A 26,248-nucleotide genomic window follows, 5' to 3' on the forward strand; every position below is an offset into this window, starting at 1 on the left:
AACAGCGAGAGACTCCGCGATACTTCAACGGGGAATCGCGCGAGAGGCGAGTGTGAGCGATCCACGCTGGAATGCCAGCGCCACTCAAGTGAACCTGTCTCTCCATCTCGTGTCATTTACAAACCTATTTGTTATTTGTAAAGTTTGGTTAGCTGTTGCATTACCGTGGATGTCGTTGTTCTTACGGAGTGTAGAAAAACATTGTGTGGTTTGTTAACGTAAATGTAAATGTTTACTGAAAAATAAAATAAAACAAAATAAAAAAATAAAGAAAGTGAAATAAAATACAGTATAAATAATTAGCACGCTGAAATGTAGTCAGTGAAATGGCAGTATTGTTGCACGAATTGTTTATGCGGCTGTCTATGCGGCTAAACTGATTTGCATGTAATTTGGCTTTCAAGCTGTTGACAGTATTTCGAAATTACTCCAATCAACACTGAACGTCAAAATGTTTCTGTAACTTTACTGCATTGTTAAGAAGAAATATCAAAATGCTTTTCAAGTAATACGTTTAGATGCTTAAAATCTTCTGGTATTTGCAATTATTTTTGCATTGATATTGCAAAAACAATTTTGCTTACTTTGAGTTGCTTTCTCGTTAAGAAAACTGTTCGAAACGTTTTGTTGGCAAATTATTCAAATGTCATGTGACAACGTAGCAGTTACAAAATGTCATCCTCTAGTGGGCCAGGGATCAAAGCACAGGGATTATGAGTTTCTTAATTTGTGAAGTTTAGAGGGCATTATCTATTTCCTGTTTCCTACTCTGCAACATTCCCTCTCCTCCCCCCATGTTAAATCTGCGCTTACAATATACATTGTTCAATATCCACTGTTCAATATGCAATATACAATATGCAAATGTAACAGTGACGGATGTTGGGGTTTTGGAATAACAATATATACAGTAACAAACACGCTCGTGCCATACTGTTAAACCTGTTCAGACACTGAAGGGTTGCTAAACCTACTTACCACATATAAGTAAGTAGTACTTACCACATATCTCACGATTTTACACAGTATCGTTTTTGTGTTTATTCAGCAAGTTACACTGTAATTACTCGATTATTCATATTTTGAGGGTGGGTTTTTTTCTTGTTTAGTCTGTGCTTTTACATTGTTAAAGATCCTATGATCCTTTGTGAAGACTATACTCTTCAATCAGTGATTAGTGGGTGGATATTAAACCACAATATGAGGTGCAAATGTAATAAATCTTTGTGTTTTGGAAAATTAGATCCGACTCTCTAGAATGGAGCCCAGCAGTCGGAGACACAAGGGCAAAGTAGTGAATTTGTTTGACACATTTCTCATTATGTTTTCTTCATGCATGTGCCACCTTCTGGTTCACAGACAGTGGAGTGGGAATCAGTCAACAGTGAGTGAATCAAATGGGAGCAGGACGTGTGAGCAGGACGTGTGAGCAGGATGTGTGTGCAGGACACGTCCACCCTCAGCACTGCTGCACATCAGGCCTGAGGACTCCCACCCTGCACTTCTCTGTTAAGATCCTGCTCTCTGGTGAGGCCACTCTAATCAGATTTATGCCAATGATATATTCATGTACAGAAGAGAAACTGGGCATCTGTCCGGCCTAATCTGTGAGGTCTGGTTTGTCTGGTCTGGTTTGTCATATCTGCTGTAATCATAATACCCTGGATTTTAGCACCGAACAAACACAGAAGATGATTGTAGATCTCAGGTAGCAACTGCCCTCTCGTCTTCAGCTGCTGCTACAGAAATATAACCTCCTGCAGGCAAAATGTAACCTCCTGTCGGCAGAATGTAACCTCCTTCAGGCAGAAATGTAACCTCCTGCAGACAGAATGTAACCTCCTGCAGGCAGAATGTAACCTCCTGCAGGCAGAATGTAACCTCCTGCAGTCAGAATGTAACCTCCTGCAGGCAGAATGTAACCTCCTGCAGGCAGAATGTAACCTCCTGCAGACAGAATGTAACCTTCTGCAGGCAGAATGTAACCTCCTGCAGGCAGAATGTAACCTCCTGCAGACAGAATGTAACCTCCTGAAGGCAGAATGTAACCTCCTGAAGGCAGAATGTAACCTCCTGAAGGCGTTTCTGGTTCACAACCATCACCATAGCAACACAGTGCCACAGTGCTGCATCTGCCACACTGAAGTGTGATCAGTTGATGAAGAACAATTTGACTCTTGCTTGGGTATATTTTGCACATCTTGCATATTTGGCCTTTACTCTAAGCATGACTTTTTTGCACATTGCAATATGTCATGTTCATCAATGCACAGATTGTTACAGAGTCTATAATATAGACTCTATATATAGTAACATGTAGTTACATTCATGAACCTATTTTTACAGTTTTATTCATATTCCACCAGACACATATACTGATGCAAATATCTTCATATTACAGACTGTGTGCAATATATATATATATATATATATGTATATATAGTCAGAGCCGGAGTGGCTAATCGGGAGATTCGGGAGGTTTCCCGATGGGCCGGCTCATGTCAGTCTCTAGTTTGGGCCGATTGGGAGGGAAAAAATTTTTTGGGCCGGATTTGGGCATGAAACTTCCGGGCTGATAAAGGGGCCCACTCCGGCCCTGTATATAGTCTTAAACTATTTTAACTTTATATTATCACGGCTTGTACCAAAACATACACATGCAAATTCTTGGCCAATAAAGCAATCTTTGACATCTGTTTCTTTTCAGTTATTTCTTCATTTGTTTGTTCATTCATCTGCTGTTTCATTGATTTATTTATTCATTCATTCATTCTTCTTGAATGATTTTTTCAAATTGAAACGCTGTTCTGCTGATAGTTTCAATTCAATAGGAAATAACCTAGAAGGAATATCAAAACATTACAAAATATCCTCCACCTAAATTTACACTAATTGTTGTTGTAATGTGTATAACAGTAATAATAAACAATAAGGGCTTCTCTAAAAATAAAATGAGTCTTAGGTTTACACACCCTTTAATACTGGCCCTGTTGTTGCTCACTCAAGGAAATTTAGACTCCCATGACAGTCAAGATTGAAATCTCCTTTGCCCTTGAGAATCCGCATATGCTGTGTGAACCTTGCACGCTTTTCTCAAAGAAAGTGGAGTTGCAGTTTATACATGAACAATATGGAGGTACTTCAACAAAAACTTGTCACAAGGTAGAGTTGTCAGAAAAAATGCAACCACAGCTAAAAACCAAACAAACCTGTAAACAAGAAATTAACAAACCCTGAAAAGACAAGAAAATTAAAAACGCTGGACAGCATGTACAAAAACCTGAAGACCTGGAATAAGAGAATACATTCAATACATTGAAGCAATAAGTGAACTTTATTGTCACAGTTAGAGCCACTATGTTTAGAGAAGAGTCAGCAAAGACTATGAAAAGAATCTGTGTTTCCGGGTGTGTGAACCCCAGTGACTCTAAGAGCAGGATGAATGCAGAAGTTTATCAGAAAATCTTGGGGGAAAATGTGCAGGGGGAAAAAAGCTTCAGGGCTGCTGAACATTCCAGCAGGACAGCCATTCAAAACCAAATAAGCAGTAGCTGAAGGTAGTGACCCTCACTGTCCCTGAGCCTTAACACCCTGGCGCCTAATACCCCTGCACCTTCACACCCCCGAGCTTTAACACTCCTGCACCTTAATTCCTCTGAGCCTTAACACCCCGGCAACTTAACACCCCTGAACCACAACACCCCTGTGCCTTAACACCTCTGAGCCTTAACATATTTAAACTTTTCCTCCCCCGATCCTTAACATATCCAAACAATAACATCCTGAGCCTTAACACTCCTGAACTTTAACACCCTGAGTAATTTAGTGAATTGTGAGATATGCACCACATACCAAACAGCTGAAGAACCTGCAGGACCTGAAAGCTTCTCATGGAGAGTGTGCACCCAACCATATCAAGCGATACTCAGAGATGTTCAAGAGTAAACAGACAATGTTTGGGACCAAGGGGATGTAAACTTTGGAATAAAATCAGGGATGGATTTCCCAGAACACTGGTAGGACTAAGCACTCATACTTAAGAACATTGCTACATTTATGAGCATTTATGAAACCCTTCGTAATTAACATACCTAAACTCATTTGTAAATGTAAGAGTAGGCCTACTTCTTAACTTCATGTACTTCTTAAGTTCATGTGCACTTTGATATTTTGATATCATGTGCACTTTGCATATTTGAATCTTAAGAACATTTAAGAGATAAATGTAGAGTAGCATAATAATCATAAAAATAGCATGTATAATAAATATAGCATAAATATAGCATTTTTCAAAATAAAAATACCATTTAATGGTCTGCACGCATCCTAATTCAGCACACTGCTGGTGACCTGAGTTTTCTGACGTTCATAGATCGCAAGAAATGTATGTTACTGCTCCCTGCTGGATGTTATTGGAAGTTATTTATCGTTTCTTCTGGAGAAATCTGCTATAACATTAAAAGAGATGGAGATATTAACTCTATAGAACAATCATATTTTCAATATTTTCACAGGGCTCATAAAAGATAATGAGCCACTTGTGTCCCTGGTTAGGGGTGATGTTTACCATGTTAAACATACATATGTGAACAGAGGTGTATAATCCAGGTTCAGAAAGTAAAAGTCCTCACCAGGATTTTGCTCAAGCTTGCTAGATTTTCTAATTAGTGCAATCCAGGTAAAATTAGTGGAATCAACACAATCCAGGAAGCCTGAGCAAAATCCTGGTGAGGACTTTTACTTTCTGAACTTGGATTATACACCTCTGTATATGAAACACAGAATGGTATAGTAGTTACCATTGTATAACAGTATGAAAACAAGGCTCTTTAATGTTTTTTTTGCTGATTTAACTGAAATATTGGGTGTGGTCCATACATAAACTATATCATTTCAATGCCCACTACGTTCAGTATGGCCATTGTGCTCTGATTTCCAGTACCAAATTACACAAACGATGATTATTGTAAAACGATACACTGTTCTTTTAAATATTGTTCTCTTTTTTATGGTGTTTATATCAGCACTTCGGTAACATTATTCATAATGAAAACATCACACACACACACGCACACACACACACACACACACACACACACACACACACACACACACACACACACACACACACACACACACACACACATACATACACACACACACACACACATACACACACACCAAAAACAAACAGAGTAAAAAAAAACTTGAAACAGCCATCTCTTAACCAGCAGAGCACACTGGGTTGACAGCCATGTTGACATCACATTAATTTAACCCTAGCTGGATAAATTTGGTCCAGACTGTTTGTCTCCTCGTCTGAGGCTTGCAGGGTTGTCCCTGGAGCAGGGGACAGAGCAGTGCTTGAGCGCTGTCTCCCTGTCTCAGCCTGCCGACTCACTCACCTGCCACATGGTGTCTCCCTCACTCGCTGTCTGGGGGTGCTGCCTATGGTTGAGGGACAGCAGAAACACGTCCCTGTGTTCCTTTGCCATATGTGCTGGCAGTATAACTGCGCCATCCTTGGAATTAAGGTGCACTGTAAATAAAATATGTAAAACATCATATGTGATTGTATAAGTGCATCTATTTTTTATTTAATGCATCTGAACTAAATAGAATTGAGTTGTGACTAAACATTCTCAATTATTCTCTAAAACCAGGTAACTATAATACAAAATAGATATTAAAAATTAAGAGTATAACATTTCCTGAATTTCTACGGTATTGCCTGAGTGCAATGTTTAACAGCAGGCCTGTGAGTTTCCTGTGGGTCCAGCCATAGGTAAGTGCTCTTCAAAAGAACTACAGCACTTTGGACATATTACAAACAAAGGTGATGGGGTGTCAATGGACACTAGAAAGTGAGCTTTGGTCTCATGAAGTCTCCACTTCTTCTAACTATTCATCTGCATGGACAGGCAAGTCTATCCAGGGCTCATTTGCATTATTTTTAAGTCTTTGTGAGTCATTTAGAGTTGGGTCTGAGTTGCTGATTTCACCATGCTTCTAGTGAATGCATGAGTCTAGCATCCTTTTGCATAATAAAGGGTTTTTTGTCATGACAGAAGGATGAGGCTGGCCTTAGCACCACAGGCTTAAGTGTAGGAGACAATGGGAGGCGTTAGACACTTGTGTTCTGTGGCTTAGATAATGTAACAAATACCTGCAACCAGAGCCATTCGGAACAATGTATGCAATACACAGATGTGTGTGTGTGTCCTCATGGACTGAGCTCTTCTGTATGCACTAGCAATAGCTATCTTCCGGGAAGCTGTCTCGCAACAGACCTCCGATACGGTCTCTGGCTCCGGCAAAGAGCCAGTCCCGAGTTTCGGTCGTGACGTCTGTCGCCAGCACCCGCCCAGTTCGGACAACAACCCGGCTTTGCGGCAGAAGTCAGTGCAACCTGGACACGCCGAGCCAAGACTTCGGTCCTCAGATCCATCATCGCTATGGGAATTACACCGCTAATACGAAACGAGCCGCCCTTTACTTATTATCCGAAGCTCGTTCAGTTCCTAACAGGGACTATAAAGAGCTGCATTAGAAGGGAATTGTCCAGTTAGGGACAACTGCAGAATGTGGGTGTCCTTTTGATGCAGAGATGTCCCACCTATATTAGAGAAGTAAGGTTTGTGTGGGCCCGGGCATATATAGATGAGAATTATTGGGTCTGAAAACGGTCAGAGAAAATGTCTACGATCTCTTTGTGTCTAACGGTAAGTAACGGATACCTTCATGCTTTTCCTTCGTCAGGTAGTCCATGCGCAGTCTATTGTGAAAATATTCTCGCTAGAGCGTGTTAAAGGGACAGCATCTTTGTTGTCTGCCAAAAAGCATGTCACTAATTTCAGGATTATTTTTTAACAAAGGGATTATATCACAGTATTGTTTCCCAAGAAATGAATTCACCTTATAAAACTGCAATCTCGCAGCCAGCGTGTTGCGACGTAATTCAGAAACGTCCAGCTAAACATTAACGCTGGTTTAGTGTTGTTTTGCTCCTGCGACAACAGTTCTTGTGAGTACCTCAGGGCGCTCCTTCAGGCCACCACTTTATTTGTTCTTTTGTGTGGTACTCCCAATAGACGGGTTCTGCTTTTTTATAGGTCCGCGGATTTTTACAATTTTATTTACTGTATTAGCTGTAAAAATGCACATATGACTACTTACGTTATTGTGTTATGTTTAATCGCATAGTCTGTTAAAGCTGATGCCTTGTGTGGCCCAATGTGAGCCCAGAAATGATTAATTTATCACAACATTCATTTATCAACATCCATTAGCAAGTGATGTTATCAAGGGACGGTCCCTTTGAGACATCCACTAGACATTACAAGGTGTCCTGAAACTGGGTGAGATTATTCTGTGAATATGGCTAAGTAAATTATTGTGCTAATACACATACACAGAGCGTACCTTTGTTTTGAAAAGTGCTGGACACGGTGCTTTAATTCGCGTTCACGAATTCAAGACCTCAGGCACGCGCGATCACTGAAAAATCATCGATGGAACTGAAACAAAGAGTTTCAGTAGCGGCTTTAAGGCCACGTTCATCAAAACAAGAAGAATCTGCACTACGTCTAACATATATTTGTAATAGGCCTACCACTGTTTCTGTTTATTTTGAAATAACTTGTTTCGTTTCACAAAATGCCAGTTTATGAAGTACTTCAATTGTTCAATTATAATGCGGGTAATAATATGCTTGTAGGCCTACAGAATGACCGCAAGTGGAAAGTACAGCCAGCTTTTAAAGGAAACATTAACGTTAGAACTCACTTTAACAAAGTGGTGAGACAAAACCAGCCATTTCAGAAGGCAGTGGAGACATGTCCCCAGTGTACCATGCAGCATAAATGATGTCTATGTACATAGTACATATCTTGTTTCTCCTAGCAAACAAATTAAGAGTGTGACTGGTGGCAGTGAGGTTTTTAGGCTTACATGCATTTTCAGGAAAAAAAAACATGTCTATTAACGCAAAGGATCTGTCAGCTGGTGTCTGTAACAAAACTGGCCTGAGTTCCATAAGGTGAAAGTAATGTTATATGATTAGAGTGATGTTCTGGTCCTAAGAGCAATGTTCTGGTTCTGAGAGTGATGTTCTGTGATTAGAGTGATGTTCTGGTCCTGAGAGTGACGTTCAAGGATGAGAGTGATGTTCTGGTCCTGAGGGTGATGTTCTGGTTCTGAGAGTGATGTTCTGTGATTAGAGTGATGTTCTGGTACTGAGAGTGACATTCAAGGATGAGAGTGATGTTCTGGTCTTGAGAGTGATGTTATGTGATTAGAGTAATATTCTGGGATGAGAGTGATGTTCTGTTCCTCAGAGTGACATTTGAGGGTGAGAGTGATGTTTTGGCTCTGAGGGTGATGTTGTGTGATAAGAGTGATGTTCTGGTTCTGAGAGTGAGGTTCTTGTCCTGAGAATGATGTTCTGGTTCTGAGAGTGATGTTCTGGTCCTGAGAGTGATGTTCTTTTCCTGAGAGTGATGGTGATGTTCTGTGGTAAGAGTGATGTTCTGGTTTCAAGATAGATGTTCTGTGATAAGAGTGATGTTCTGGTCCTGAGAGTGACATTCTGGTCCTTTGATGATATGACACTGGACTAGTCATACTGTCAGCCATGTCATATGATTTCTGAGGACGACTTAGTGTGCTTATTTGCAACTACATTAACAGACAGACTGAAGACATTGCTTAATAGGACAGGTTTGTTGTTAATGATTATTATAATACTGCACATGTAAAGTGTGTAGTGTTTTTCTAGGGTCAGATTTTGGAAGGTTGGTCCTGGTGTCTGAGATCACATCTAGTCATGCTCACATACATAGGGATCCTTAATACTCACAATTATAGGATGCGCACTGTATACTATGAAAGCTGCAATAAATAGTGTTTAGTTGCATTGACTGATGGCAGTATTACTATGACACACTATCACTATGACAATGCCTTATCATTATGTCAGATATGAAGTTAACAAATGGCATGTCATTGGTTAAAAGGTTTTAAATGCTTATAGAAGAGAAAGAAGATCCAGATCACTCCTCACGTAGAGAGTAGGCAGAAGAAGGCATAATAGATGGGGGGGGGGAGCTGTTATTAACACACACACACACACACACACACATTGTGAGGAGGGGGCTGGGCTGGGGTTGATGATCTCAGACATGCTTGAAAAACAGTGAAAGAGTTGCAAAGTTCCAAGATGTGGGGGAGCAGCCACATGTCGTCATGATCACCGTCTGCTTATGTGGAGACGTCTACAGGAAAACACCTGAGGCAGTGAAACTCAGACGTTCTGGGGAAATTTTTGTCCTGCCAAGGTGTTTGCTCTTCTCAGTACTTGCTCTCCTCTCTTTAGTCATGTGGATTAGGTTTGGGGTCAGGGAGCATCAGTGTGTCAGCACTGAGTCAAGTGGATTAAGGTTAGGGGTTAGGGTTGGGGATAGGGTTTAGGGTTAGGGAGCATCAGTGTGTCAGCACAGAGTCAAATGAATTAGGGTTGGGGTTAGGGTTTAGGGTTCAGTGTTAGGGAGCATCAGTGTGTCAGCACTGAGTCATATGGATTAGGGTTAGGGTTTAGGGTTCAGGGTAAGGGAGCATCAGTGTGTCAGCACTGAGTCATATGCATTAGGGTTAGGGTTTAGGGTTCAAGGTTAGGGAGCATCAGTGTGTCAGCACTGAGTCATATGCATTAGGGTTGGGGTTTAGGGTTCAGGGTTAGGGAGCATCAGTGTGTCAGCACTGAGTCATATGCATTAGGGTTGGGGTTTAGGGTTCAGGGTTACGGAGCATCAGTGCGTCAGCACTGAGTCATGTGCATTAGGGTTGGGGTTCAGGGTTAGGCAGCATCAGTGTGTCAGCACTGAGTCATGTGGATTAGGGTTGAGGTTAAGGTTTAGGGTTCAGGGTTACGGAGCATCAGTGTGTCAGCACTGAGTCATGTGGAATGTGAGAACTCCAGCCCTTTCATCTCTACACAAGGCCTGCTGTCTTACACCATTGCACGCTTGTGTGGTGTGATTGCTGCTGGGAAGCCCGGCTGAGCCTAATTATTATTCACACCAAGCTGAGCCACTCCAAAGCCCCCCAACCCCCCCGAACTCTGATAGACTGAAAGAGTATCCATCACCTCGCAGAGAGCTGTGTCGAACTCTGTGAACCAGGTCTGGGCCTTCCAGCACTTTATGATCTCATTTGGGTGTCATGGCTTTTTATGATGCATCACAGAAAACTGATCTGGATGATCTGTCCTAGAGCAGTTACTGCATGATATGGTTGCAGTGAGACAGCCAATCCACACCACCATTTCCTGCCTGTTTGAGTCATCCACAAGAAGGCTGCATACAGGGAGTGATTTGATGCACTGCAGATTACACTGCACTGCTCTCCTTGTTCCATTTCTGGCAGGTAAAACAAGACTGAGGAAGACATTTACCCTTTCCAGCTAAAGCCTTGTTTAGATGAGGGAATAAACTATGCACTAACACAGAACTTTATGGTCAGTCAGCATTAAAGTGTGAAACTGATGTACGCATAGGATAAGGGAAGAGGAAGAGGGCTGTGAACTTGGCAGTCCTGCCTCACAGTACGTTAGTATCAGAATCAGAAAAAGTTTTATTGCCATTGTCAATTAACAGGGTTCGCAGACTAGGAATGCATTTTTGCACAGGGCCCAGTGTTAAAGCAACGAAAACCCAGAGCGGCGGCTGCCACAGATGCCACCTTTATGCAGAATGGCAGAGAGAACATAGAGATAACATTGGGAGGAGACAAAAAAATATGACCACAGATTATTCTCACAAACAGGACAGTCTGTGTGCATGCAAAAAAAATAATAGTAATCACTACTAGCGCATTTATGACCATTGACATTGACCATTTTTTTTACCCTTTCCAGTTGATTTCATGAGAGGTTTAATGTAGTACGAGTTATATTCCTTTACATAAAGGCCTTCTGATCAGTCCAAATTCCAAATAACGTCTTTTGTTTTCTTGTGAGCGGTCCGAGCATGAGCAGTTGTTGATTGATAGAGTGACATCCATCATGACCTCACAATAGCCTCTAGACCAGGGGTACTCAAATAGAAATGATGACGGGCCACATTTTATTTTTTCAATAACTGAAGGGGCCGGTTACTGGGGGGTTGCGAACGTAAACTGTTGATGGGGGGGGGGACACACGCATTTGGGCGTCTGCTACCTGTTTGTTGTTGCCATAAAGGCAGTCCCCGGCATCGTCTTGAGATCGCGGTGTGCGATTTCAAAATAAGACCGGATAGCGCGATTGAAAAAATAAATTCCTAAAAAAAACCACTTTTCAAAACAGCTCGCGGGCCAGAAATAGATAGCCCGCGGGCCGCTATTTGAGTATGGGGGCTCTAGACCTGCTTTGAGCAGACCAGATACTTCAAATCAGATGTTTAATAATGTTTTTTGATGACTCTGTCATCAAGTGACTGCCAGTGTCTTCCTAGACTTTGTTTTGGTATTGTAATACACCTTTAAACGTTGTTGCTTTGCTGCTGATGTGGTATATTGTTGGTTATGCACTTGGTGCTTCATGGTGTTGTTGTCGGCTTCTTTCCCATAGCTGCTGTATGCTCTGGCTGGTGAGGTCTTGTCCCAGTCCTTGACCCCCAGACCAGCTACCCAGGCACCGATGTCGTCTCGTCACTACCAACATATTGACCCAGCCACCGGCAACCAACTGGTGTGTGACAAGTGCCCAGCGGGAACCTACGTGTCGTCCCATTGCACTGAGACAAACATCCGGGAGTGTAGCAGCTGTCCTGAGGGCACCTTCACCCGGGGCGAGAACGGTGTTGAGCAATGCCACCGCTGCCAGAGCCCCTGCCAGGCGCCGTTTACTGAGAAGTCCCCGTGCACCACCACCACTGACCGGGTGTGCGTGTGCCCGCCGGGCTACTTTACCAAGGCGGGCGAGTGCCGCCCCCACTTGCTGTGCCCCCCCGGCTGGGGTGTGCGAAAGCGTGGGAGCGAGACAGAGGACGTGCGCTGCCGCAGATGCCCGCGTGGCACCTTCTCCGACGTGGCCTCGAACGTGCTGAGGTGTCGCCCACACACAGACTGCCAGGAGCTGGGCTTGGCACTTGAAATGAAGGGCAATGAGGAGAGGGACAGCGTATGCACAGGTGCAGCAGCAACCCTGACCTCCACCCTGCAGGGGGAGCCCTCCTCACCAAGCCACACCTCTCCAGGCTCAGCACAAAAAGGTAAGAGTGGAAGCACCTGCAGGTTGCCAGTTCTGATCTCTTTGATCTCAGAAGGTACCCATACTTGTATGTGTTGAGCAATGTAGATCTCATTTGCTTGACTAAAGCAAGCTAGCTTCATGGCTAATTCTGCTTTTTTAAATGACTGCAAGCGGAAAGAGAGAATGCCCGCCTTAGTGTTTTTCCTTCAATCTGTATGACATCTGTCAGCACGAGAGTCATGATTATCAGTAAACAACAATTTGGACTGCCACCTTGCTCATGGGATCAGGTGTAGACTCCTTCTAGAGCGCTCCTTCTAGAGCGGATCAGCGGTGTTGCTTTGTGAAGCTGTGAAGGTAGCGCCCTGTTCTTGGACAGACAGGGTGGAGCAGACAGTAGAGGAGCGGTTTGATAAACTCAGGACAGGGTGTTCTGTGGCAGCTCAGGGGCCGGAGGGACATGTGAGAACTGAGACATGTGAGAATTGAGCATTCGTGTCCTTTAATAATAAAGAACCCCATCGTCTCTTTGCCAGTGGTAAGATGACAACTGACCACATTCCAATTGCACATTTTCTTGTGTCGTGGTTTGGAGCTGTCGGGACAAGGCCTGATGTTCATAGGGAACGTGCAGACCTGATGTTCATAGGGAACGTGCAGACCTGATGGTCATAGGGAACGTGCAGACCTGATGTTCATAGGGAACGTGCAGACCTGATGTTCATAGGGAACATGCAGACCTGATGGTCATAGGGAACATGCAGACCTGATGTTCATAGGGAACGTGCAGACCTGATGGTCATAGGGAACGTGCAGACCTGATGGTCATAGGGAACATGCAGACCTGATGTTCATAGGAAACGTGCAGACCTGATTGTCATAGGGAACATGCAGACCTGATGTTCATAGGGAACGTGCAGACCTGATGGTCATAGGGAATGCGCAGACCTGATGGTCATAGGGAACGCGCAGACCTGATGGTCATAGGGAACGTGCAGACCTGATGGTCATAGGGAACATGCAGACCTGATGTTCATAGGAAATGTGCAGACCTGATGGTCATAGGAAACGTGCAGACCTGATGGTCATAGGGAACATGCAGGCCTGATGTTCATAGGGAACGTGCAGACCTGATGGTCATAGGGAACGCGCAGACCTGATGGTCATAGGGAACGCGCAGACCTGATGGTCATAGGGAACGCGCAGACCTGATGGTCATAGGGAACGTGTGGATAGAACTTTGTAGATCTCCTGAAAGAAGCTAAAGTCAGGAGACCATTTGGCGTTGTCATTTAACAGCAGATGGAAGGGGGAGGGTGTCCCAGAGAATCTACCACTTCCCTTTTGCTCTAGTGAAACTTGCAACACTCTAGTGAGTGAGAGACTGAGAGTCGAGACACTTGTAGGGAGTGAGACAGTGAGAGTGAGACACGTGTAGTAAGTGAGACAGTGAGCAGGATTCTCATGTTTTTTTCTCCTTTAGTATTGCTCTCAGGAGTTTGCCATTAACATTCTGAGCAAAAGTTACAGCAGAATGTTTGTGATATTGAAACTATGACTAAGCAGTTTGTTTTTCTTTCTTTCCTTTATTGTTTTTAACAGTGACATTCAAATACAAAACTGTGTGTGTCAAATTCCAGGCTTTAAACAGCTCTTACAGTGAAGTCATCTATGGTTACAAAGTCTCAAAGCTCTGATTACCTTCAGTTTATGGGGAGGAAAGTCCCTAAATCAGCTAGCAGAGAAGATGCTGCATTAGTTCACTATGTGTGAGATCATCCTGGCAGAAGAAACTTTGCTGGGGTTAAATCTAAATATTCTCCTGTGAGCTTTGTCGCCCTAAGCAGATCTTTAGACACGGACTAAAAGCTCTTTAACTTTCTATTCTGACAACAGCCCCTCCCCTACCAGAGGCGACCACAGCTCGGGCGTCTGCAGCCAACCAGCACTCAGCATCTCTTCCTGTCATCACGGACACCCCTGCCCCGCCAATACCCTCTGAGACCACCATCCAGCAGGACGCCAAGACCCTGTCCCCACCCGTACAGGACCCCCCGCACCAGCACACCCCGCCAAGCGGCCGCCGGCCGGCCGGCCATCGAGCCGCGGAGGCGGGGTCAGAGGTCAAGGGTCAATGGCTAGCCTACAAGCCCATCAGGAGAGGCTCCCCTCGGCCCAGCGCGCACAATCACTTTGACATCAACGAGCACCTGCCATGGATGATTGTACTGCTCCTGCTGCTGGTGCTGGTGGTGATCGTGGTGTGCAGCGTGAAGCGCAGCTCGCGCGTCCTGAAGAAGGGCCCGCGGCAGGATCCCAGCAGCATCGTGGAGAAGGCCATTCACAAGAAGCCCAGCTCCCCCGCTCACACCCAGGAGAGGTGGATCTACCACGCCTGTGGACAGGGTGAGGCCCCCAGCACAGTCCAGTGTCCCCAGGGCATCTAGATGTCAAAATCACATTTCAGAATCTAATATTAGTTTGGAAATGTATATTTATCTGTTATTTTGCAAACAAGTTAAATGAACAAAATGAGTTTTAGTAATTTTTTTCTGTTACCCATGGTTTCAAGTAAGCGTTTAAATAACACAACAGGACAGCATTTATGTGGAACTTAATCTGTCCACAGTTTAACCACAGCTCACTGGACTTTAAAAGGATTTTAAAGGATAAGTCAGCAGACAGTGCATGGTCTAGCTGTTAGTTCATATATATTATTTACATTACAGTTTCTGTGAAATTCACTGAATCCAGATAGCAGGACTCTACTGACATTGATGTGGAATTGGCTGTTGATATTTGCTGCCTAGGGGTTTGTATGGAATAGCCTTGTTGTCTCTATGCTCGCACTCTCTCAATGTTCACGCCACTGTCTCTGGGACAAGGGTGGATTCATCCCGCTTATTCAGAGTTAGAGAGCATGACACATACAGTACACATACAATACAGGACACACATTACAAGACAAATATAGTACAGGACACAAACAGAACAGGACACACAATACAGGATACATATGTTACAGGACACATACAGTACAGGGCACATATGATACAGGGCAAATATGGTACAGGAAACATACAGTACAGGTCAAAAAAAGCGCCTTGGGTATCCTGAAAGGCGCTATATAAATTGACCATTCATTCATTCAAATAGTGAACAGGTGATGGAGTGAGAAAACAACCTGAACACACATACACACACATACTCAACCCCTCTGTCTCTCTGTCTCTCTCTCTCTCTCTTTCTCTCTCTCTCTCTCTCTCTCTCTCTCTCTCTCTCTCTCTCTCTCTCTCTGGTGAGTTCTTTGTCTCATTCTTTTGTATCTCACTTTTTGTGTTGTGGTTTTCATTCCACCCACCCACCTACCCTCGAAACACACACACACAACCGCAAGCGCGCACACACACACACACACACACACACACACACACACACACACACACACACACACACACACACACACACACACACACACATTTCTTCTTCGTTCAAACTTTGACCTGTGACAGTACATAGTTAACACCACACAGCATTGGGGGCTCCTAGGTTACAGAAGTCAGACAGCAGCACTGCAGTGCCAAGCACTAACTGATCAGATATCTGTCTGTGTGTGTGTGTGTATGTGTGTGTGTGTGTGTGTGTGTGTGTGTGTGTGTGTGTGTGTGTGTGTGTGTGTGTGTGTGTGTGTCTTTGCAATGTGGATCCAACATCAAGCAGTTTAAACCAGAGTATACCAGTTCTGTGAGGTTTTGAGAGTGGTTGGAATTTGGCAAAATGTCAAATGTATGGCAGGATGGTGAGAGGAAGCTACCATGGTTGGGGTCTGTTTCTAAGGTCTGGTTCTGAGGTCGAGGTCCATGGGAGGTGTCTGGGTCTGGGGTCTGGTTCTGAGATCGAGGTCTATGGGAGGTGTCTGGGTCTGGGGTCTGGTTCTGAATTCGAGGTCCATGGGTGGTGTCTAGTTCTGGGGTTGAGGTCCATGGGAGGTGTCTGGTTCTGGGGTCTGAGTCTGGGATTGAGGTCCATAGGAGATGTCTGGTTTTGGGGTCTGGGTCGGGTCAATGCTTCTACACTTAACAGAGAATCTAAAAAAGACCAATCTGACATGAAACAGATATAAAGAGAATGACCAAAAGAGGCACTTAAGCTAAAAACAAAAACATTTATTATATTTTTCTTTTCTTTTCTTGGACATTTACAGTATATTGTGAAAAAATGTTTATCTGAAAATGAAAATGTTTTCTCCAAAACACAAAAGCACAACAAAAGTCCTGCTGATATCACGTCTTTAAACACTTCCACAAACTACAAAGCTCTTGAGGTCAAGTGCCCCTTTTACTGAGATGTTTTTCTTGTCTTTTGAATTTGCCTCTAAACTTTTTGAACATTTATGAACATTTATGACGTACACCTTCAACCACAGGCAAAACCTTCAAGGATGCATCCTGGTCTATGCAAACTGTACCAGTATGTGAATGTGAGCCAAGACGTTTGCCTTAGCTTTAGAAGCCTTTGCTTCCCTGAACACAATATAAGCTATTGTCTTAATGTATTCCAGGTGTGTAATTGAGGTGCCTGCAGGTATGTGCATCTCTTTACTAGAGTAGTTAAATGCCGACCATAAATGGTTGCATGGGAAACATTATTTCACTAGAGGCCAAACTGGACCTAAAATGGCAGAGCTAAACTCACATAATTCAGATCAAAGCAGGGGGTGGGGTTGTCCACTCGTGTGAGTGGTCCCATATTCAGAACCCCCCATATGTGTTGGCTATTAAAGCCTGCTGTGCATGGTCCGGGTGGCCCTGTGCCGTTTTATATCAGGCAATTAGGAACTTCATGGGTGAGTTTTAGTCAGGCAGCGTGTGTGGCATAGTCAAGGAAGCTCGAGAATTGCTGCAATGTTTCCCTTCAGTGAGGAGTGTGGGGGTGGGGGGGGGGATAGGCGCAGGTGTGGTTTTCATCAGTCAAGCCATGACATTTACATTTACATTTAGGGCATTTAGCAGATGCTCTTATCCAGAGCGACTTACAAAGTGCTTTGAATCTTTTAACAGAATGCATCCTAGATAGTAGAATAGATTTAAGATACACTTAAAAAAATTTAAGATACACTTGAACCAAACTACTACTAAACTACAGGAATCAATGCCATTACCTAGTATTCCGATTAAACACAAATAAACAGGAATTAAAAACGTATACCAAGAAGCACAAATATAAACATACAATTTAAGGACGAGGACACCAAGTGCTATCTGCTGAGTTAGTGGTCACTTAAGTACTCAACAAACAGGTTATGAGATAATGACTCCTGCTCAGAATGATGACACTGGTGTTCTGACTCCTGCTCAGAACGATGACGCTGGTGTTTCCGGTAAGGCCGCGGTGACGCGGGACAGGGAACAATGAGCCCGCATCTACTCTGCTGAGATGTGCTATTACTAGACATTCTTTCAGAGCGCCACAGAAACCCTTTATGAGGTCCTTCGGGGAAGCCCCTCTCTGGGCTGTTTTGTTCGCTGGCCTGACTAGACCTGCTGCAGCTGGTGTGGGTGACTTCTCAAATGAAAGTGTTATGGCTTTGCATCTTGTTTGAGCAGCCAGTCGTCCCCTCCTTTATATGCACCATTATTCTTATCTGCTTCCACTCTTCCAACTTCTATCTGAATTCCATCAGAGCCACAGGCTGGTTGAGCAGGGCAGCAATCCCAGGCCGTCCCCATAGGATGATCAGCGAACTCAGAAAAGCCGTCAGATAATCCATGCTGGTCATGTGTTCTTAGTAGAGGAGAGGTCAGCTCCACCTGTCCTGTTTGCTCCACTGTACATCTGCTGGGTTGGGTGGAGGGAGTGGCCAGTTGGGATGTGGGTGGAGGAGATGTCTGCTGCAGGCCTGTCCTCCATGTTACCCTATTCCCCCAAGAACTTCAGATAATCTGCACATGAATCACAAATAAGGCAGGGCAGACTGTAAGATAGATCCTATAATTCTCTGCTAACAACTGTTTCAGTAATATTCCTGTTAAGGACCTGTACTGTTTGCCATTTGGGGTATTTTTTTAAGCAGCGATTACAGTGATGAATATTTCAATTTGTCTGGCTTGTCTCAGTGACATTTCTGGCACTTTGTATGGAGTAATGTCTAAATGACATAGGATGTAGGGTACATGTGATATATAGTACGAGGCTTTGGCCTTGGCTTACAGGGACGCCATGTGGAAAAATTAATATCAACCATCATCATCATCAGAGAGTATGCAGTAGCACTCTTAGCACAAGTGCTATTAAAAACATGAACTGACCTTTACAGATCTTGACGTCTCCCAGAATCAAATTGCTCCTTTTGCTTACTGGAGAATGGACGTGGTATCAGATATCCTCGAAAAGCAAAAAACAAGCTTTTCTTAAAAAAGAGAGAGTTTCTCTGTTCATGTCGTTTCTATAAGTGCCACCATGAGCTGAAAACATTTACTGGCTAGAGGCTTGATAAACAAATGAGTCAGCAGACACTTTCGTGGAACTGAAATAGGAAGGCTTGTAAATGCCCTTTGGACTATTTTATATGCAACATACATTCCTGAGTACAGTATCAGTTCAGAGTGTGGTTGCACATATGACCCTAACCCTGCTGGTACTGGTACTGGTCTGGAGTATATCCCTGCAAAAATCTATTACCATGGAAAATGTAATATGTAAATGTTAGAACCCAAAATATGTCTGTATTTAATTAGGAAGGTTAAATTCATACTGTCAGATTCCTGTGTTGGTTTTGCAATAATTGTTATTTGATGCAGCCCTGTCACTGTGGGCTTTACGGTTAGCTCATGAATCTATTGTTCACCAGACTGGGGACTGAGAAACTCTGCTATGTACACCATCAAGTCCAGCCTAACAAGTCCATTCTGACCTAACAAGTTTTCTCCAGACTTTGAGCACTGCATTTGCATACAGCAGCTACTGGCACCAGTACTCTGAGAGGCATTCCACTGACACATGGTGTTCAAGCCAATCCTGTTCTAATAGCAAATATTTCAGCATTTGAACATGTCATTGTAATTCTGTACGTAATTCACGTCTGACAAACGTGCAGTTTATAGTATGGAAGTGCACATCTCGTTACAGATATCAACACGTGTGAGATGGCGTCATGCATCATATTTGGTATTTCCAGTGCTTAACTGAGAAGACACCATATAAAACATGTATTGTCCCATGAGTAATACTTTTGAAGTTCATATCATGTTTAATTTAATCTATAAAATGCCCTTGAAAACATAATGGATTCAACGTAGTTATAGTGGTCAGAATTTGGTCTTCAACAGTCCTACAACCTGTTTATATGTTTATTATTTATGTTTATATTCAGTTATTTTCAGACAGAAACCCCCACCCCAACCTGAAACCCTGGCCAAACTACATTAGTTCTTTATTGACTCCTGAAAACCTTCCTGAGCTTCTCCACTCCAACACCTCATCTCGTACCTTCCCACCCACATCTGCCTTCTTCATGTTCTGAGGGTTCACGTAGCCCCTGTGCATGACGGATCTTTCCATTTTGTGTTGCTCTGGTCTCAGGTGTCGATATCCTGAAGCTGGTGGCAGCCCAGATTGGTAGCCAGTGGATTGATGTGTACCAGTCCCTGGCAAATGTCACGGAGCGAGAGGTCGCCGCCTTCTCCAATGGCTACTCGGCCGACCACGAACGTGCCTACGCGGCCCTCCAGCACTGGACCATCCGGGACAGCGACGCCAACCTAGCCAAGCTGATCAACGCCCTCCACCGCCACCGACGCATTGACGTGGTGGAGAAGATCCGCAGCGTCATGGAAGACAATCGTCAGGTCAGCAGAACTTACAACAAGCTGTAGCTAAAAGTAAATAATTTGCGCGGGCTGTGCTCAAGAGAGCTACGACCTTTCGGTAGGGGTTCACTGAGTGGTAAGAAGTGCACACTCAGTCCTGACAATTACAAAGCAACAAGCAGCTGTGCATAAAGACAGCAGTGTGGCATACGACAGATGACAACATCGGAATCATCCGTAACATTTTACTGTACTGTTAATAAGCCCATTATGACAGGTTACTTAGAGATACATAAACATTTATAAATGCTTATACCAACAAGCATCAGCTGTCATTAAAGCTGCTTTTGTCAATGTTCATGTCAAGTTGACTTCATAACTACAGAAGTTTTGAGAGTCTTATTGATGCTAGGATGAGTCATGGCACTGTATGAGCTGAAATGACATAGCACTTTTAAGATAACATTCTTTACAGCTCCACAGTTTTTTGCTGTCAGTCTGATATAATGCTTATGATACAGTACAGCTTGCCAAGCGAGTACATTAGGTACATTTGAACAAAACCGAGACCTTTAAAAAGATGCTGCATAGTGTTTCAATGTCATAATAATGATATGAAAACTCATATTTTGGCAATGGTTTTGACTCTAGCTCTTATATAAATGCCACAACCACCCAGAAAACCTACCTGTGTTCCAGATAATATCTTAAGCAGGTAAACACACAACGTGGATGTCTTGTGACTTTGCAGCAGTAGTCGGGCTGCATTATTTACGGCTCTGAACTTTTGTGCTTGTGCGGGATAGTCACTCATCAGCTTTCATGTCAGAGCTGCGGGCAGCGTGTGCCCTGTTTCTCTGTGTCTGGCCTGGTGAGGATTCTCTCAGAGTCTTGCCCTTGTTTCAAGGGTAGACAGAGGAGATAAGGATTTCTGATCTGGCTCAATGTTACTGTGATACAGTGGCCAGGCTGTATGTCTCGTGCGTTCACCTGTCAGCACCACTTAATCAGACCTACGTTTGAGCCCATGGCGAAAGGTACAAGTCAGTCAGGTTCCAACCCAGGAGAGAATGTTCATTATTCATGAACCATCTGTGCTGAACCTTCTCGTTAGTAGCACAATTCACATTAGCTTCATAATTACAAACCAGGGCAACAATTCCCAAAATCACTGTAGTGTTAAGATCATCTTAAATGAGAGAGAGAGAGTGTTCAGTGTAATACTCACTCTGCCATCTAAATATGATCTGTTTTACGATGCCTACAGGAAACCCAGCCCAGTCCTGCTGCTGGTTGTGGTCTATGTGGATGAGGACTGATTGCAGAAGAAGGAAAGGAACCCTGTCATTAGTGAACTGATGACTAACAGCCTTGTGCAGCTTACATGATCAGAATTTCGTATAAAAACTATTATGAACTCATTTTGATTTTATAAACTAAATTAATACACTGCTGGAAAAATTGAGGTAGTTCATGAAGTTCAGCACCTTCCTAATAGCATGGACAGCTTGTTCGCTAGGTCCTGTGTTTGACCACTGGGACTTCTCAGTTTGATTGCTCTCTTAGCTCACGATTTATGTGAACTGGGTGCGGTTCCGGTCTCCCAACTCTGCTAAGTCCTGGTCACTCCTGCTGGAACTGCACATTTCAAACGGAACCTGAGCCACAATTTCTGTTCCTTAATTCCACGTGACTTAGACATTAGATATGGTGTCATTTACAGTTTGTTAATAGAGATTTTTCAATGTGATACCTAATGGGAATTATGTGTTCAGTTTTGGTCTCAATGTTTTTTTTTGTTTTGGAAAAAAACAAATGGCAGTCAGGTTATTTTCGGAGACCTCTGCACTGCTGCTGGAGCCTCTGCAGATGAATCACATACTGCACAATCACCATATTACATCACTGCTACTCTAGATGGTGGCAGGCTCACAGTGTCTCCAATTCCACCGTGGACAACACTCACACAAATGTGAGCAGGGTCACGTGGTCTGTGGGTGGTGAATTCCTGGGCTGGGAGAGTGGACAGAACTTCTTTCACCCACCTCTCATGTGTACGTCTCATTTGACGCACAGGGCTGAGCGTGGCCTGGGTCTGTGTTGGAGGAACCCTTTGTCCTAACTGAATGACAGCAGGAACCTCAGCCTTGAACAGCACTGAACTGGCTGTCACCACTGGCTCATTCATTTTTGGATGTTCTGTGACAGTATCTGTTAAAAGTGTTGATGCAAGATGCAGATTGAAATCTTTACCTTTGCAAATGCAGTTATTCAAAATAATTTTCCAAAAAAATGTGTAAACACAAACTAGATTATAAAAATTAATAAACATAAAGACAATAATTCTGTCCTAATTTTGATTTAGTGCAGCTGTGATTTGGGACAAGGAAATCATTTATGGTGCATAAGCCAAAAAACCCTCATTTGTATTTAGGAAAGCAAACCTGAGCAGATTTGTTTTGCCAAAGTGCACATGTGTAGGGCTGTAGCACTGCTGTAGATCCTCACAGGACAGGGCCAAGCCATGTGCACCCAGCAGACAGAACACACTGCAGAACTGCGAGGGAAGGAAGTTTCAACACTGAGGCAACACCACTAATTTTCTGCCTTCCAAGCAATTTTGAACCATTACCACTAATTCTTGCTTTTCTTTCTTGAACTGCTGTTTTCTGACTTGGCTCGCACAAAAATGCAATTAAATTAAATTTTATTTCATTTACAAGTTTAGCTTGTTACATCCCACACAGTACGTGCCTGCTTCCGAAAGGATACAGTAATGACAAATTGAGGAAATGAGAGTGAAATGGAAAAAAAAAATAATCTTCAAAAGTCCCTCCCAATAACAGACTTCTGCTGTTGTGCCCATGCAGTTTGACCTGAGTCAGCTGATGACCTCTGTGAAAGTAAGCCAGTCCTTCAGCCCCAGTCATAAGACTGTGGAGGTGCCCAGTCTACTCTGCGATCACTCTCCACTGGACCGCACCAAAGCCTTCTTCCCCGACGAATCAGAACCACTGCTGCGTTGTGATTCCACCTCCAGCAAGGACTCCGCCCTCAGCCGGACGGGTTCTTTTATTACCAAAGGTAAGACGGAGATTGAGTAGTGTGTGTATGCCAAGACTCGGTAAAGAGAGTGACCTTTATATTCTGCTGCAGTGAGAGCACATACAGGCTTATACAGTCATATACAGACACATCACCATTTACACCAATGGCAGCTTGAGCTGGTAATCTGCCTGGTGGGTCAGTGTGACAACCTTCAGTCTTTCCCTCTTTCTTAACAAAGCCGAGCTAGTGATTCACAGGATAATTAGCCGGGAATTTGAATCCGCTTTGTTAGAGAGAGGAACATAATGCATGCCTGCTGAGCCAATCTATCGTAGAACAGGAAACTCGATGCTTAGAAACTTCAGATGACATGGGTTTGAGTGTGCTGCCCCCTTCAGGGCATTTTCTACCCAAGCACATGTTCAGTTTTACGGATGACAGCCTCTCTCTCAGTAATATCATAATGATTCCTCTAGTATGCACTGTTTCAGTTTCATTATATATATATATATATATATATATATATATATATATATATATATATATATATATATATATATATATAACTATATAATATAATATATATACTGCTCAAAAAAATAAAGGGAACACTAAAATAACACATCCTAGATCTCAATTAATAAAAATCTTTGAAATCAGTTGAAAATCTTTCATTTCTACCTGTTGTCTGTTCCATTTGCACAAGAGCAGATGAAATTGATTCACAATCAGTGTTGCTTCCTATCTGAACATGAAGTGTGGATGACTTGAAGTTACATTGTGTTTAAGTGTTAAGTGTATATATATATATGTGTGTGTGTGTGTGTGTGTGTGTGTGTGTGTGTGTGTGTGTGTGTATTTGTATCTATACTGTATATAATGAACTGTAGTGTAGTGCTTTTTAAGTAATGACCTGTAAGATATAGGTGGTGCATGTGTGACCTGTGTCGATGACCTTATGACCTGTGAAGTTGACACAGGGAGTTTCGGGTCAACTCACATGCTCCTTCCCCCAACAGAGAAGAAGGACACGGTGCTGCGGCAGGTGCGTCTGGACCCGTGTGACCTGCAGCCCATATTTGACGACATGCTGCACATCCTCAGCCCGGAGGAGCTCCACGTCATCGAGCAGATCCCTATGGCCGAGGACAAACTAGACCGCCTGTTCGAGATCGTCGGGGTGAAGAGCCAGGAGGCCAGCCAGACCCTCCTTGACTCAGTATATAGCCATCTGCCAGACCTCCTGTAGACCTGCCACCTTGCTCCTTAGAGAAGGGCGACCACAGGCACACCTTCCCTGAGAATCTGCACACGCTCCAGTGTTACATGCGAACAAGCTGAATCAAGCTCACGGTTGTGCAAGGGTCTCAAGCATATTACAAGCCACTGTTAGCCTGAGCGTCGATGTAGCGATCCTGGCCTGTCTCTCCATGCTTCTCATTTGTGTATTTGTATCTGGTTACAGGCATTTGGTGATGCAGAAGCCTCTATGACATACAACATATTCTTGCACATGTCTTGGCACAATGTCCAAGTTACTTAATGCATAAGTTATCTTATTTTACAACTTCTCATTCAATGTCCTGTCAAAATGTAGCAGGGCTTTTTGCTGAAACCTGTTCTACTAACTATAAAGCCCTAACCAATGTTTTGTCTTTTTGTCTTAATTATCTTTTGTCTGCATTTATTATGAACACTGTCATTACAGCTTTGCATATTTATGATTTGCATTGGCTGTGTTTCTACGATTTTATGGGCATTTAAAAACAGAACCTTTTGGTTTTGATATCATTCATAACCAAAGTTATGCATCTAATATTCTACTTGAATTACTCGTCGCCCTCTGGACATGCTTCTAGACCTAACAAAACATTTATCTGATACCTTCTCTCAGTCCCTGTTGGGAATGGTGAGAGTAACACCTCACTCTGCCCTCTGCAGTGGTCCTGGGACTTTAATAAGCTGACGCAAAGGACACAAAAAGAAATCACAGCCCCAAAAGGGAATTTTGGTATTCCCATTTCAGATACGGTATGTGGAATACTGAATGTATCTAGTGTGCTTGGCCTAGCGATTTAATGAGTTAGTCATATTGGACCACTCTAGTGCCAGATGATAAATATGGGAGTTGGCTTATCTCTCGACAACAGGGTGCACAAATTTGTTTGACCTCTGCTGACCTTGAAGGACAAATGTGGGTGAAACAATGACAGCAGCTGTGATCTCTGCTGGACTGTAACAGTTGCCGTACTGTATTCAATGGTTGCTGGAAGACCTGCAAAATCAAGACAGGTGTCAAATACGAATGTCCAAAATATCAACAATGTATTTTGGTGGCATATTTAAGACATAACACATGTAATCAGTGCATTTATTATTATGTAACATGATACATCAATGAATTAAAAAGAAAACATTTCTTACAAATTTATATTTGATTGTGTCATGGTCTAGCTCCGGATCCTTCCTTGTGGCCGTGCTGTGTCGTCTGCGTCTGGTTATGTCCATGTTTGTAGTTCCGTGGGTGTGGGTCATTTGTGAGCGTGTTCATTGTTCTCACCTGTGCCTCGTCTCGTGATCACTGGGGATTGTGTAATTTGTCTTTTTAATGTGCGTTCGTGCAATGTCTCGTGCTTGTCTTTGTCTCGTGCCAGTGTGTATGTGCTTTGAATGTTTCTGAGTAATTCGCGCTGGACTCCATCATTGTTTGTTTCAATAAATCATCTGTGTTTCACCACGTCATGCTTCACCATAGCTACCTCCTCCAATCATCACAGAAAGAAGGGGAAGAAGAAGGCCAAACGCCGTCATGCGTCTTCCCCAGCGTATGCCCAAGAAGACGAGAAGGAGAGGAACGCTGAGGTGTTTTTCCAAGCCGTGTGGAGAGAGGGGTACCATGCGCTCATGAGGGAGTCCTCCCCCCTGGCAGACTTGGAGGAAGACACGGGAGAGCCCATAGTGTTGGGCGCAGGTGCTTGAGTCCTGACATCCCCCGGCCCACCCCCCCCGAGTTTGAATTTGGGAGTGAGGAGTCCAGAGAGGACGAGAGTTCCCCTCCCTCGAGAAGAGAGAGAGAGCGAGGCCAGCTGCTCCCCCTCAGTGTTATCCGCTCCCACAGCGACTGAGAAGGAGGAGATCAGCCCTCTGCCGTCGGTGTGCTCCG

At 43.6% G+C, this 26,248-nt stretch overlaps 1 protein-coding gene across 1 annotated transcript; it reads left to right on the plus strand.

Moving 5' to 3' along the window:
• Positions 1–6,246: 6,246 nt before the first annotated feature.
• On the plus strand, positions 6,247–25,516 carry tnfrsf21 (tumor necrosis factor receptor superfamily, member 21). The gene is made up of 6 exons (XM_077017440.1): positions 6,247–6,722; positions 11,606–12,248; positions 14,126–14,635; positions 19,811–20,076; positions 22,908–23,121; positions 24,105–25,516. The coding sequence occupies exons 1-6, from the start codon at positions 6,696–6,698 to the stop codon at positions 24,332–24,334; spliced, it is 1,890 nt and encodes a 629-aa protein (XP_076873555.1). The 5' UTR covers positions 6,247–6,695; the 3' UTR covers positions 24,335–25,516.
• Positions 25,517–26,248: the final 732 nt, after the last annotated feature.

This window comes from Brachyhypopomus gauderio, chromosome 9 (assembly GCF_052324685.1).
Source record: "Brachyhypopomus gauderio isolate BG-103 chromosome 9, BGAUD_0.2, whole genome shotgun sequence".
Classification (NCBI taxonomy): domain Eukaryota; kingdom Metazoa; phylum Chordata; class Actinopteri; order Gymnotiformes; family Hypopomidae; genus Brachyhypopomus; species Brachyhypopomus gauderio.